The 14,991-nt window shown below is 42.1% G+C and overlaps 3 protein-coding genes across 3 annotated transcripts in view; 2 read left to right on the forward strand and 1 right to left on the reverse strand.

The window, feature by feature from the left end:
* Positions 1-772: 772 nt before the first annotated feature.
* On the forward strand, positions 773-3,269 carry dynlrb1 (dynein, light chain, roadblock-type 1). Its single transcript, XM_077007525.1, has 4 exons — positions 773-926; positions 1,472-1,547; positions 1,890-2,057; positions 2,908-3,269. The coding sequence occupies exons 1-4, from the start codon at positions 924-926 to the stop codon at positions 2,949-2,951; spliced, it is 291 nt and encodes a 96-aa protein (XP_076863640.1). The 5' UTR covers positions 773-923; the 3' UTR covers positions 2,952-3,269.
* A 4,229-nt stretch (positions 3,270-7,498) lies between these two features.
* Positions 7,499-11,946, forward strand: map1lc3a (microtubule-associated protein 1 light chain 3 alpha). Its single transcript, XM_077007536.1, has 4 exons — positions 7,499-7,702; positions 9,047-9,102; positions 9,267-9,373; positions 10,312-11,946. Exons 1-4 carry the CDS (start codon positions 7,663-7,665, stop codon positions 10,472-10,474), a joined length of 366 nt encoding a protein of 121 aa, XP_076863651.1. The 5' UTR covers positions 7,499-7,662; the 3' UTR covers positions 10,475-11,946.
* Positions 11,947-12,456: 510 nt separating this feature from the next.
* The window catches only part of efcc1 (EF-hand and coiled-coil domain containing 1), a 15,424-nt gene continuing 12,889 nt past the window's right edge, over positions 12,457-14,991 (reverse strand). Inside the window, exons 6-8 of the mRNA XM_077007588.1 lie at positions 14,447-14,605; positions 13,439-13,508; positions 12,457-13,333 (exon numbers count right to left, since the gene is read on the reverse strand). Of these exons, the coding sequence (XP_076863703.1) occupies positions 13,194-13,333; positions 13,439-13,508; positions 14,447-14,605 (369 nt within the window). The 3' untranslated portion in view covers positions 12,457-13,193. The remainder of the gene's footprint in view (positions 13,334-13,438; positions 13,509-14,446; positions 14,606-14,991) is intronic.

The following is a 14,991-nucleotide window of genomic DNA, read 5'->3' on the forward strand; positions in this document are numbered from 1 at the left end:
ATAATATAATCAAGTTATATTTTCCAATGATAACCTTACTTTTACTCATAGAAGTGAGAAAGGTGAGTAGGGCGGGAGGGAAAGGGACATCACTCTTGGATGGTCTATAAACCAGTTTATGACATGAGACAGCAGTTGATGACATGAGACATGAGAATGACAGAATGCTACATTGTCCCATCACAAATGTCCTCATGTTTCCTCCCACCTGTTTTATTTCTGCTTCTGGAACCAGTGGTTGGAAGAGTTCATTCAAAAACGAAAGAAGGAGGTCACTGTTATAGGGACCAATCTGGCATTTGTGAAGGACCAAACCAGCACTTGAGATTGCAGGACAAATTGTTATATTTGCTCCTCTCTGACCCAGTACATTACTGTACTTCATTTTATTTCATTGATCTGTATGTGCAAAAAATGTGTATTACAGTAATAGCTTTTCAGCTGCCTTTGTTTTTGCAGAACTTTGCATTTTATATAGTATTTAAGGTTTTGAATCTTAGGTTTTCATTTTTGACATGCTGTGTGCAAGCATTCATAAATAAGACAAAAATGATCCAGAATTTTGTTATTGGATAACCTTGTTAAGAATTATAGAAACATGTAAAATGACTGCATATTGTGCAAAAACAACATTAATTGTACTAATTGTATAGACACTGAATAACTGATGTTGTATTCACTGTGTTTAGAGTTTTGAAAATGTGACTACAGATTGGACAAACGCATGTTAGCGGTCGTTAAAAAACTGTATCATTCGAGGTGGTTTTCCTCCAGGCCTGCGGGTGGAGCAGATGAGAAGCACAGGTTTGGGATCTTCTTCATTTTCGACAACAAATCAGAACACAGCTCATCAAATGCTATGCTAGTGAGCTAGTTTGATCAATATAACTGGTCCCCTATAGGAAACAAAAACTGTCGTCAAAATGGCAAGTAATACTTCACTGCCTACATTATGACTGTATGGGCAAAGAGCGAACTGCTGCTAAATCATGTTTCGTAGCCGCACCTAGAATGGTAGTTTAATAATTTTTCTGGGCGTTGTCATGAAATTGTTTTTCGTTGCTAACTAGCTAGCTACGAAGGCGGTTAGCTTGTTTACCAATTCCAAATACAGCTACTTAGCTGGCTGCTAACCGTCAGTTATCTCGTGGTTATCTCTAGTTTATGTGACGGGTAGCTAGCTAGTGGTATTAAATGAGTATAAGATCAACATAGTTAACTAGCTAGGTTATGTTTAAAGGCGCTGGTGTACATGCTATGAGCTGTTTGAAGGCGTTGGTCAGATGTAGGTTAACTTGACTATACACTGAAAGTGAAAACGCTTTTGTAGATGTGATGCATTGTTTCGGAAGTGTTTAAAGGCGCAGTAAAATGTCTTAAGCGACAGTACTAGCCACTGAAGTGAGCTAGCTACAATAGTTAGCTGGCTGATCTAGCTACAGTTGACAGTTCTGTCATGTTTTGTGTGAAGGCCGAAGTCGAAGAGACCCTCAAGAGAATCCAGAGTCAGAAAGGAGTACAAGGCATCATCGTTGTCAATGCAGAGGGTAATCAGTACTATGTGTGTGTGTGTGTGTGTGTGTGTGTGTGTGTATATATATATATATATATATATATAAGTGTGTGTGTGTGTACACACACTATTAATTGATTCAAGAAAAAAATGTAGATCATTTAGTCTGTGTAAACTTAACCTGTGTTAATCTTGCTTTAATAACTGAATCCGTTGGAAAATTCTATGTAACAATAAATCTTGAGGAAAAAAATGAATGTGAAAACATCATGGTATAACATGAGGTTAAATTTACACAAAGCAGCTATTATGCTGTCCTTCTGCTTCTCATGGCTGTTCTCATGGTGTGTTCTCTTGCTCACACTTTCTTTCCAAGGCATCCCCATTAAAACTACCCTTGATAACTCAAGTACAGTGCAGTACGCTGGTCTCGTCCACCAGCTGGTGCTGAAAGCAAGGAGCACAGTGAGGGACATTGACCCCCAGAATGACCTCACCTTCCTAAGGGTCCGCTCGAAGAAGAACGAGATTATGATCACTCCAGGTAGAGAGAGATGCCCATTTTTTGTTTTCTGCTCGTGTTTGCATGTTGTGTGGATGTCATGCTCTGTAAACTTGAGCCTGATTCATGGCTCTAACCTGTGTTAGCCCCAGGATATGGAAGTGATGTGGTTCCCTAGCTTTCTGTAGTCAGTCCCCATTGTAACTTGCATCCATGTACCCTTGCTCCTGCCGTATCCCTCCACTGCACGCCAGTATTTTTTCCTGCCTGATAAGTACAGAAGCTTGATATGCCTGTGCTAAAATTACCATGTTCTTCACCAGGGAAACACAAGTAGAGGTTAAATATTTTTAAAAAGTCATATTTATCGCAGAATAAACAGAAACAACACAGTATGTGACGGCACACTAAACTGTGATGAGGGAAAAACAATGTACAGCTGTTTGGGTCACATGTAATAGAGGACACTGCGGGTGTTTTTGGCTCTATGGTGCTTTCATTGTTATTTTTACCTGGCTTTCAATTTTTAGTTAGGGGACTATTACATTATTTCTTTTTAGTAACAATCGAGATAATTTACTTTGCTTCTCATTTCCAAAATTTCTATTTAATATTTGGCTGTATGTTGTACATATGAGCTTGGGAACCACTGAACAGGAGAGTTCAGTTCAATTCCAAATGTATTTCTGTAGTACATTTAAATTGTAGGTATTGTCACAAATGTAATAAGGATACAGAAATTAATTATGGTGGCAGAGTGACTGCTCTAAATTCAGAAGATTGGTTATATGATACTGGTTTGGCGTGTCAAGTACAGTATGTATGATCTGAAAAAAGACGATTGATCACAGGTAATGTTACTAATGCTTTATCTTTCTTTTTTTCTCCACAGATAAGGACTATTTCCTGATTGTCATTCAGAATCCTACGGAGTAGAATTTGCAGTATAGTTTTTAATGCCTTTTTTTCTTTCTGAAAAATGTTTGTTTATATTTGTTACATAAGTGTATAGCTGATGTCATACAAGCGGGCACTAATGATGACTGTGGTCTTCATCAGACGTTTGTGTCAAACAAGTTGCATGATGCTTTATTATATATTTTTTAATCATTCCAGTGCTTAATTTATTGCTCCTTCATTTACCTCCAGTGCCAATATTCACAGTAGTTTCTCACCTCCAAACCATACACACAGGTGTTGGCTAGAGTAGCATTATCGTGTTGTCATAAATGATAATAAAACAGTAATGATGTGCTCTGGTATCAGTCCATTTGTTTTATATCAACTGGAATGCCGTGTTTGACTTCTAATATTGGAATATGGTGAAAAAGAGTTGTTGAACAAACATGCATAATGGAGTCTCTTAATAATTCTCAAGGTGTACATGAAAAACTGCAGATATATTCAGCTGTGACTGTTCAACAGTTCAAACAAACCCAAATAATAGTGATGTTACCCTTGAACCTGAAGCTTCGAAGCTTGTGTCACAAAAGCAACACCCACTGCTTCGAACCACTGTATCGATGCTTGATTCATTCCACAATGATCACGTGACCGCTGACGTCTGAAGCTTCGTTTCGGCACACAACCACGTGACTGCTTCAGAGACTGATTCAAAAGAGCAAATCTTTGCGGGCACTTCGAGGGTCGAGGGAGAGAGCATAGCAACAGGGAGAGAGACAGCGAGAGAGAGAGAGAGAAATTAGCGAGTAGAATGGAACCATTGCCAAAAAGAGGCCGTTCTGAAGTCTGGAAACACTTCAAACTTTTGCCATCAAATAAGGTTGTTAAAAAAATTATAAGAATAAAGACAATTACCTTATTAATAGCAATTAATGACACTTTGTAAGTCTGTTAGATAATAGGCTGTGCACCAATTATGAATTATATTTTAAATGTATAAAATCCGTCATTACTTTGTGTGTAGTGTTTCATGTCATCAAATCACTAAAACATTTTTGTTTTGGATACTAAGATATGCACCATTATCAAATGTTCTCTTTCATAATTTTAGAAAGAAATGGCAGTCATGGCCTGGTGGTTAAGGAACTGGTCTTGTGAGCAATTGTCTGGTCAATTGCTCACTTGTACAAAAAATGAGATAAAAATGTAAGTCGCTCTGGATAAGGGTGTCTGCCAAATGCCATAAATGTAATGTAAGATCACTGTGTGATTTTTATTATTCAGCCATCACTCCTTTTTCTCAGCATTCTGCTCAACCCAGCAGTTAGATTTGGAAAACATGCACAACAAACAATGTAGTTTTATCAGTTGCCTTTATTGAAACAGCAAATGTCAAAATTTTAATGAATTTAAACAGTTTATGCTGTAAAAAAAACAGTTCCCTTGTCTTCAAACCACAAGATACATGAAGCACTTCATGGTTTTGGCCACCAGATGGCGGTACTGTGCACTGTGTCATGAAGCTTCGAGTAATGAACCTTTTTTCAACTCATTTCGGAGGAAAGCTTCAGTGCTTCACAAAGCTTCGGTTTGCCATCACTACCAAATAAGTTTAAATAAACAAGCATTGTAAAATAATTATAGGGCTTGAAAAGCCCTATTGTTATTCCTTTTTTCGTTTTCTCCAAATTTCTGCAATTAATGCGGCCCGAACCGCTTAACGTACAGACTCCGTTCAAACTGCGTTTCGAAGGTCTCGGCTCTGTGTGGTGTGCTATCCGTTTTTGGAGTCGATTAGAGTTATAGATTTTAATAGAATTGAGTTTAAAAATGAAAAATTGCCCTATATTAAAATGAATGGTGGAATGTTCAGAATTTCAAATCTACACTGCCAGTTAGAGTGTGAGCTGGCATGAAAAATGATCAAAACTTTCTTGGATAAACTGCTGTAAAATCCTTACACCTTGACCTAGAAGCTCCATTTAAACTTTAAATGGGAGAGAAACGTGTCCTTTCTGGTATGCCGAGATATCTAATCATTTGATGAATTAGTTTTAGAGTTGTGAGCATTTGTTTGGCACTAGACACAGAAAACTGCCCCATTGGCCCCCATATAAATGTATGAGAATCAGAATCCGCTTTGTTGAGATTTTTGTGTGTTTTTAACTTGTCATAAATCAGTCATTTTTGGGTCAAACCACACAAAAATACATCAAAATCATCAGCAAGGGGTCATCTCTTACACAATCTCTTCGGTGAAGCGATAAGTTAAATGGGTCCCGAACTACGACCGTTTGTTCGGAGGGTGCAAATCACATAAAACAAGGTTTCTCCACTCAGAGACAGAGTGTCAGTTATTTTTGAATGTCTCTCCCCCTCCCCCACACACGCACGCACACACACCTGCATCTCTCTCATACCCACTACACACAGTCAAACACATATACACCACACAGACACACACACATACATACATGCAGATGGGGCAGATGGAGCAGAGGGTCAGCTAGAGCAGAGGGGCGGATGGAGCAGATGGAGCAGAGGGGCAGATGGAGCAGAGTGGCAGATGGAGCAGAGGGGCAGATGAGGGTGAGGGGCAAATGGGGCAGATGGGGCAGAGGGGCAGATGGAGCAGAGGGGCAGATGGGGCAGAGGGCCGTATGGGGCAGATGGAGCAGAGGGGCAAATGGGGCAGATGGAGCAGAGGGGCAAATGGGGCAGATAGAGCAGAAGGGCAGATGGGGCAGATGGAGCATATACACCATATACACTACATGCACACACACACACACAGACTTGCATCTCTTTTCAAGCACTATGTATTTCCTTCAGGAAATGCATGTCTAGTTACAAAATAAGCTTGTAAAAGAGGAAAATGAAACTGGACCATGTTGAATGATACCCAAACAAAAGCCATACAGCACGACGCTGGGTCACGTGGTCAGTCCCTTTAAAACGTTCGCCTGACGGAGATGCATCCAATTGCACAGCCGGAGAGCCAACTGCAGTTCTAGACCTGCAGTTTTAGACCTGCAGTTCTAGACGTACTGTAGTTTTAGACATGCGCCACCTAGCGGCTCGGAATGTAGCTAACGACAGCCAACTGCAGTTCTAGACCAGCAGTTCCAATGCATGCCGTAGGCTCAGGGGCTTGTATATTGTAATAATCCATTGTATAAAGAGTTTATTTGTTAAATATGCCCATTGATTCTCAATTGTTTTAGCCAAATCTCTAACATTTGACAAGTTTTAAACGATAATGTACACCACATTTTGTATTTAAATAGAAGTAGTACGCCTCATTTTCCCTGTTCTTTTAGGGAGTTTGGATTAATTTTGTCATTTACACACACAGCTTGTCTCCTGAAGATATTTTATTTTTAATTAAACTACTGGATTACTGGCATAGGCTATTTTATATTAAATCAGCAAAAATTGCATAATGTCCGGATGCTTTCAGTGAGTAAGCATACGTTTCCAGAATGTTAGGAGTGATTTATTTTACTTGTATACCTTCATTGGCATGCAACTAGCAAATATTATGTGATACTTGGGGTTTTTCGCTCACACGCCACACATCCGATTTCTCACGCCGAAAAAAAATCTAGTTTATTTACCTCTCTCTCTCTCTCTCTCTCTCTCTCTCTCTCTCTCTCTCTCTCTCTCTCTATATATATATATATATATATATATATATATATATATATATATATATATATATATATATATATATATATATATATGATTCAATGAGTTACCAGTCCGCTCTGGCGCAAACACTGGCGATCGATCGATCGATCGCTATATAATACTTAATTTTTGTCCATTTTACGTTCGCCACCCCCACCCCCCCCCCCCCCCGCAACAACTTACGTTCGCAGGACTAGCATTTCTCTCAAAGTCGAAGTAGCTATAAAGTAGCCATAAAGGTAGCCAGAGACACACTAACGCTAGCCAGATTCATCCTTCATGACATAAACATTGCGATAACACAAAAATGACCTTCAGACCGATCATATTTACATTTACATTTATGGCATTTAGCAGACTAAATATATGTCTATCATATATTAATATGCTCAATTGTATCAATATTCAGAACATAGTCTGGGTTCTTATGGGTTAATAATGATGGGGAAATGCTACTTTAGCTTGCTTACTACTTTTAGTATTAATAGTAGCGTAGTACGTGCTAATTTCCTTCCTTTAAGTTGTTTCAAATTTAATCAAAGCTACTAAATAGCCATAAAGGGAGCCAGAACTAATGAACTAAGACACACTAACGCTAGCCAGATTCATCACATAAACATTCATGACATAAACATTACGATAACCCAAAAATGACCTTCAGACATTATCATATATCTATCATATATTATTGCTGCTTATAAATATCATTCTTCCATCTGCTCCCGCGACATACTAAAACACTATCTGGATATTACGTTACATACATCTAAAACTACGGCACGTCTAGAACTGCAGGTCTAGAACTGCAGGTCTAAAACTGCGGTTGGCTCTCCGGGTGTGCAATTGGATGATGTAGGCCTGACGTCGCGTGCTTTAAAACGTTGATCTGACGTCACGTGCTTTTTAAACCGTTGACCTGACGTCACGCGTAACGTTTACTGCTTTGTCACGTCGAGTCGAGGTTGAAAATCAGTACAGCCTAAAACCGTCGGCGACACGAAACGAAACACATCGCCAGCGTCGCGGACATCGTTGTTTATTTCACACGACAGCCATGCCGTCGGACAGACCTTTTAAACAGAGACGGACATTCGGTAAGTTCAACGCGAGGGACATTTATCACGGGGCTGAGAGCTGAGGGCTGCTGTTTGTTTATCGGGCTGTTGTGTCCTAGCCAGCCGAGCTAAAGGTTCAACGAACTCTGTGGCCTCTTTAACTGCCTACACAGTTTATTACAGCCTGTAATCTACCTAGGTTAGTTATCTAGATGAATCTCAACCAGCCAACCTACTTAATCTAATGTGTAATAATAAAAAGCTTGGAGTGTGTTAGCGCCTCTGAAGCGTGTGGGCCTCGTCTCTCCCAGGTGAGAAGGTTATAACGTGGCTATGTAGCTACATAACGTGGCTTATAACCTAGTTAGACAGCTGTGAATGTTCACCTGAATGTTTCTTGTTTCTGTATAACTATATTCCAGTATGATATGCCCTCGTGTGTTGTTTTCGTGTGTCTATTATTGTGTGAAGCCGTCATTTAATGTGCCTGCATCCTGGCTAGTTATCGATCGGGGAATAAACACCAACAGATCCCAGTTAGCTTTAGATGATCCAACTTTAGATGGTTTGTTTTTTTACCATAAGATGGTAGATGCCGAACTAACTGGCTAACATGTTGGATGACAGGTTTGATCGCTAGACAGCCGTGTTATTGTTCATAATGTTTGTGTAGTTGTCTAGCTAGCTGGCTAACTCGCCAAGCTATCGTGACGATGTGAATTTATCATGTGTTTATTTCGCAGAGACACCAGCTCGTGTTTATAGGTAGACACGTGTTAGGGAAATAATGCAGTTATTCAACATCTCACATACTCCAGAAGGGGTATTGGGCCCGTGGATGGACGAGCTATCAATCCCATTGTATCTTTTGCGTTCCTGGCAATTTGCAAGATTTGTGCTGTGCCGAAAATGTTGCTTTGTCTACTGGGTGGTGCAGCGTCCGACAGGGATGCGTTTCAGTTTGAGGGAAAATAATGATCGCCAGTGGGCACAGGACAGGGTCATGCTGGCATAAAACACTGTCCCGTCAATCATTGTATATACAGTACCCACATTAAACTGCTCTTCTTCAACTAATCTTTTGTGCAGTTAGACTTGTTTCTAAACCTGTACTCAAACTTACAGAGGAACAGGGCAAACCTTATTCGTTTTCTGAGTTCCTTTGGTTTACTTAGAATGTAAAAAATGTTAGGCGGTTGTACCTTGTAATCAGTTGCATGTCAAACAGCAGCACTTTCAGTTCTGTGCCTGTGTCTGCACTATTGCCAACAAAGGCTTTGTCTTTTTCTCCAGTGCAAGCTTTCTGCTTGTTTAACATCTAGAGATGTTTTGCGTCTTGCCTCTGCTGCTTGAAAGACATTTGTTTTACCCGTATGTTTACAGCTGATCGATGTAAGGAGGTACAGCAGATACGAGAGCAACATCCTACCAAAATTCCGGTAAGAAACATGTTTACAAAAAACAAAAAGCTAAAGTGTGAAGCTTGAGTCATGACTGCAGGACGAAACCAATGTTGCAGCAGAACAGATAGATGTATGGTGGTCCTTATGATTGTGATTTAACACAACTGGCTTTGTATTTTGTATGTACCGTTTGGTCCTAGGTTATCATTGAGCGATATAAGGGAGAGAAGCAGCTTCCTGTTTTGGACAAGACCAAGTTTCTCGTACCCGATCATGTCAACATGAGTGAACTGGTGAAGATTATCAGGTGAAATGAGAGACTGGGAGTTTGGTTTGGTCAGACTGGGAGAAAGCATGCAAACCTGAGCGGGACATTTTAAAAAAGAATAGCTTATACTGAACATTTTACAACTTCAAAATTTGTTTACATACGAGTAAAACCATTTAAACAAACAAAAGGTGAGATATTTAAGGAAACTTGCAAAACATGTAGGGAGGCCCATTTGTAAGGTGCGCATGTTTCTATCTTCAGTTGTATGCAGACAAGTTTGTTTACTTGTGTGGTTGTTGGAGAGAGACACCATGGGAGGGGACTGTAGCATGTCTTGTGTGTCTCCTCCCTACTCGCCCTTGTGAAGGGGGGGAGGTGCTAACGTGCTAAAATGTTCCATCTCTAAATTTAGCTTTGTGGTCATTGGATGTCAGTCACTTCCTATCATGGACCTCAGTGTTTAATTTTTTTATATCCCTTGAAGGATATTGGATGAAATACTTTTCTGAAAGAGTTTTACTCTCCTTAGGAACAGGTTAGTGACGTGTAGCCTACCTCCCCAAATATTTCCACATCTGCTGGATCAGATGACCTAAAGCAAGATGCATCTGACCGACATTTGCTAGGCACTGTCTGCTGTTTCCTGAGCGTGGTTTCTCTGGTTTATTATTAAGCACCATCAGGCTTCCTGTGTCTTAGTTTGAGGATATTTACTTCAATGTGCTACGGGTCACCTAGCAATCGTAACCTACTGGTTATTTCAGTTTTTAATATCTTTGGTGTTCTTGAAGCAGCTGGATAATCAGTTTATGGTTCCTAGTGATGTGCAGTTTGTACACCGTTTCTTTTTATTTAAACAGTATGTTGAATGAGTCTTTCATGTACTCACTAAGCGTTGTCTTGGTGTGTGTGTGTGTGTGTGTGTGTGTGTGTGTGTGTGTGTGTGTGTGTGTGTGTGTGTGTGGGGCATTCAGGCGTCGTCTGCAGCTGAACCCCACCCAGGCCTTCTTCCTGCTGGTCAACCAGCACAGCATGGTGAGCGTGTCCACCCCCATCTCTGAGATCTACGAGCAGGAGCGTGATGAGGATGGCTTCCTCTACATGGTCTACGCCTCCCAGGAGACCTTCGGCTGCTAAGCTGGCTTGGGCTGAGAGAGGAAGCTGACACAATCCAAGAGAAAGCAGGCATCAGCTGATTGCTGCTCGCCCGCCCTCGTGCCCTCCCTCTCTCTCTCTCTCTCTCTCTCTCTCTGTCTCTCTCCCTCTCTCCTGTTTAGCGTTCCTCCTGTTGTCATGAAACTAACACTACCATGATCGCCATGTGGGTGGGACACAAGTGTGCATTCGACTGTACACACTAGTCTGACTCCGCTGACCTTTTTACCGACCCGGCTCTCTTGTACCATTGTAGTGATGCAATCCTGGGTGGGTGTGTGTGTGTGTATGTGGGGAGTTGTTCTCACTTTCAGATCTGGCACTATTCCTTCCACAGTTTTGTTTTCACACCTTCTGGTTTTGTTGCTTATATGAGAGCCAGAGTGTAAAATAATCAACACGTTTTGTCTCGTTGTAAATAGGCAGGTGACCGTTAGATCCTTTTATAAGATTAATCTGTAGTCTTAGACATTGACATTTCCCTGCTTGCTTCTGCCAATTGTTTATGATAGTGTAATGTTTCTTCAGAATTAAACGTGAACAAAACAGCTTTAGTAAATTCCGTTTGAACACCCGTCTTGCTCTTGTAGAGGGACGGTGTAGCCCTGGTAACAGACCTAAAAAAACAACACAATAATGCATCGTCACATGTGGCAAAAATGATCTGGCATCATGACACACCAGTGACAGCTTGGGTAGCCCGGGACAGGCGTAGAGATGGTGTGTAGATGATGAAGACCGTTACGGCAGAGTGGAGACAGGAGAGGAAGGACTGCTGTCTCCCTTTGCCTGAATTTGGGGGTTTGAATAAGATGGTTTGTTTGAATGTTTTCTGCCATCGTAAAGAGCTGTAAAGGTGGCAGCACTTATAAACCGCTGTAGCATTCAAGGCTGCTCAGTATGAGGTACGGAGGTGGCATGTGTGTGTGTGTATGCGCACGTGTGTGTGTGTGTTCTACTCCAGTGAGACGACAGGCTGTCCTGTACACATACGGGCTCGGGCAAACACTACAGTGAAACACTGCTAACTAGGATTGTCCTGGCTAACCACAAACTGCAGTGGGTTCTGCTCAATCTAATGTATAGAAATGAATCTGCTTCTTTTGCACAAATGATAGGGATAAACTGTCAAATTTAGAAATCAAATAACTCATTTGAGCTTATAATTATATTTTGTATGCAGCTCATTTCCTTTATATTCCTATGCGACGCGTTTGCCTTCTGCCCAGCAGTAATGAAGGGTCTATTATGCACTACACTCACTGCATGCTCTCTCTCAACCTTTTATTTTGTATTTCGTTATAGATTTGTTAATTATTTCAACTTTATTTAATGCAAAAAAAGTCTTTTTAGATGTTTTCAAACCAAACAATGAAAAAAAAAACCAATAAAAAGAAGTATGTATGTATGTGTATGTTTGAAACAGAAGTGTGTATAAACCACCACATGATTAACCCCTGGTGTGTGTTGCCTTTCTCTTCCTATCAGGGATCAGTAAAGCATCATCTTCATTAGTAGATAGCAGGGCACCAGAAGGAGGGCTGTGTATTTGTGGGCCCTGCCTACAGTCGGGAACTGTAAATCCTGACCGAGGCAAACACGCCAGCGTAGAAGTCGACCATGAGGTAGCCGAGTGTTCAAAGGACCAGCCGTTACTGCCACCCAGTCCCAGCGCACAGGCCGGACGGCTGGTGCAAGGCTCAATGTGGAGTAGGGCAAAGTAAGGGCGTGGCCACCTAGGGCACCAGGTTCACTTGGTCACTTTGTGAAGACAAATACACACACAGGTAGTTCTGCTTAATGAAGTAATACACACTTCATTATGTACGATAGATAAATGATCCAGCCTATGAGGTGTAGGCCACTACTGCCAGAACCACTCCTGCCCTCTGAAGTTAGCTGACAGGAGTGCTGTCCTCTGTGAGGAAGGTCCACTTTCAGAGTGATTAAGCACAGGCCTGGTGTTGTGTACATGCCTTTAATATACCTTTATACTGTTTATGCAAACAGCACAAACCGACATATGCATTTATATATACATAAAGAGAATATCTAGAAAGCACGTAAAAAAAGAATTCATGAAAACAGCCACTAGATGGCACAGTTGTTCTGAAGAGGAAAGGCGCACAAACAAACAGTTGTGAAGAGAAGACATGGTACCTTTAGTCAATCTTCTGAGTACACCAAAGTGACTGAAAACACATTTAAGGCCCATACGTTTGGCTTGAAAAGGTTTACTTGGTAAAATGATCACAAGTGGAGGGGACCTGGATAGATCACATGACCTCTGAATCGTGGTCAACAGGATGATCGACTGAGCTTTACATGAACTTGAGCAGTTTCTGACCTCTAAATGAAACACAATCTCAGAACGGTGACAGTGTCGCTGTATGGGGAAATTTACTGATTCATCCACGGATTTTTGAATAACATGACCAAGAAACTAGCTTCATCCATATAAAAATTTCTCACTGGACGGCTGAAGCCGTCCAATAATCCAGTAAACAAGTCATAGCAGGCTAATGGTTAAATCAGACCTCAAGATACACCGTCCTAATTTCTTCACAGAGAGTGGGAAGACGCACAGAACAGACAGAGATAAACAGCTGACTACACCCGACTACACCCTCCACCAGCTGAGCACAACAAAGCAAAAATACAAAGTGCTTGGTGGCCCTTATCCAGTAGGTGGCGGTAATGTTCAACAGGAGATGAGGAGTGAGTTGGAGACAGATTGGTGACTCTGTGCTCTCTCTGCTGGTGTGGCATTGCTGGAGAGGATCTCACACGCAGTCAGCTCATGGCAAAGGGCATTCAGCACCTCCAGAAGATGAGCCTTCCCTGTGGTGAGGAATCACACACACACACACACACACACCAGGTTCAGCATGCTGAAAAGCAGCAGGACAGCAGAGCGTGATTAGAGGGTGACATTGGTAGCTGTACCATGCTGAGGATCACTGCAGGCCTCCAACGTGCTCATGAGGATCTTTCCCAGCGAGCGTCTCGACACGTTCTGGAATAAGATCGTTAAAGCTCGGGTGACTCAGAAATGTAGCGCATCGAAACATATTGTGCATACTGTCTCTGCTAAGCACCCTACCAGCAAACGCAGGAAGCCTTAATGGGCAATAATAAGTCACTGTGTAGAGTGATGAGATTTTAATATGTATGTAAATAGGCAGCACTGTACAGTACTGTAGACAGAGAAGTCAACGTTTACATAACGAGATTCTGACTGGTTCTGTTGGCTCAACTTGGCAGAATGGTTTGTGCTCCTGGTTTATCTGTTTTTAAGGAATGCTGAAGTTTGCGCAGCTGGTGGGTCGTAAGTCTATCTCCTAGGTCACGTTTTTTGTGGCTTTAGTGAAATTTGAGTCAAAGCTGATGACCCAAGACGGCGTTTCTGATAGACCTAACAGTATCAGTAGACCACTGCATCTGTGCAGCTCTGGCTACAGAGTTTGTCCTCCGTCCGAGTCAAGCCGTGTCACCCAGGACTTACGTTTACAGCACTTAGCAGACGTACTGCCATCTGGAGTGACTTTCAAGCACTTTGTAGACAGAACGCATCCCAGCCAGTACAGGACAGTCAAAGATACTGCTGAACTAGAATACTGCTGAAATACAGGAATCAGTGTGGATACTTAGAAGAAATGCAAAATGAGTATAACTACTGGGGAATCCCACTGACCAGAGGGGCATCACACTGACCAGAGGAGCATCGCACTGACCAGAGGGGCATCGCACTGACCAGAGGGGCGTCGCACTGACCAGAGGGGCATCGCACTGACCAGAGGAGCATCACACTGACCAGAGGGGCGTCGCACTGACCAGAGGGGCGTCGCACTGACCAGAGGAGCGTCGCACTGACCAGAGGAGCATCGCACTGACCAGAGGGGCGTCGCACTGACCAGAGGGGCATCACACTGACCAGAGGGGCATCACACTGACCAGGTCTCTGAGCTGCTGCAGAAGCTGTAGAACATCCATGAGCTTCTCCTCCACGAGTGAGAGTCGCACACGCTCCGTCTCCAACATCTGCAGCTCCCGCTGGAGAAGTTCCGTCTCTTCCGCCCTCTGCTGCAGCTCCTGCACCAAGGAGTCATTTATCTGTATACACACACACACACACACACACACACACACACACACACGCTCAACCTGTGAACAACGTTAACTTGAGCGATTGTCAAAGCAACAACAGTAACATCAGTTTAAGACGTTTGTGGTCTTAGTGTTTCAAATAAACAGCAGTCTGAACTCTGGTTACACTACACTCTGGAGATCTGGGCTAGTCAAGCTATACATGCAGTTAGAGAACTGTAGTTCTCACACACACACACACACACACACACACACACACACACACACACACACACACACACACACACACACACACACACACACACACACACACACACACACACACACACACACACACACACAGAAATTCTGTAATCAGAAATGATTATATAACCCAGCGCGTTCACTTCGCT

This window comes from Brachyhypopomus gauderio, chromosome 1, assembly GCF_052324685.1.
Source record: "Brachyhypopomus gauderio isolate BG-103 chromosome 1, BGAUD_0.2, whole genome shotgun sequence".
Taxonomy (NCBI): domain Eukaryota; kingdom Metazoa; phylum Chordata; class Actinopteri; order Gymnotiformes; family Hypopomidae; genus Brachyhypopomus; species Brachyhypopomus gauderio.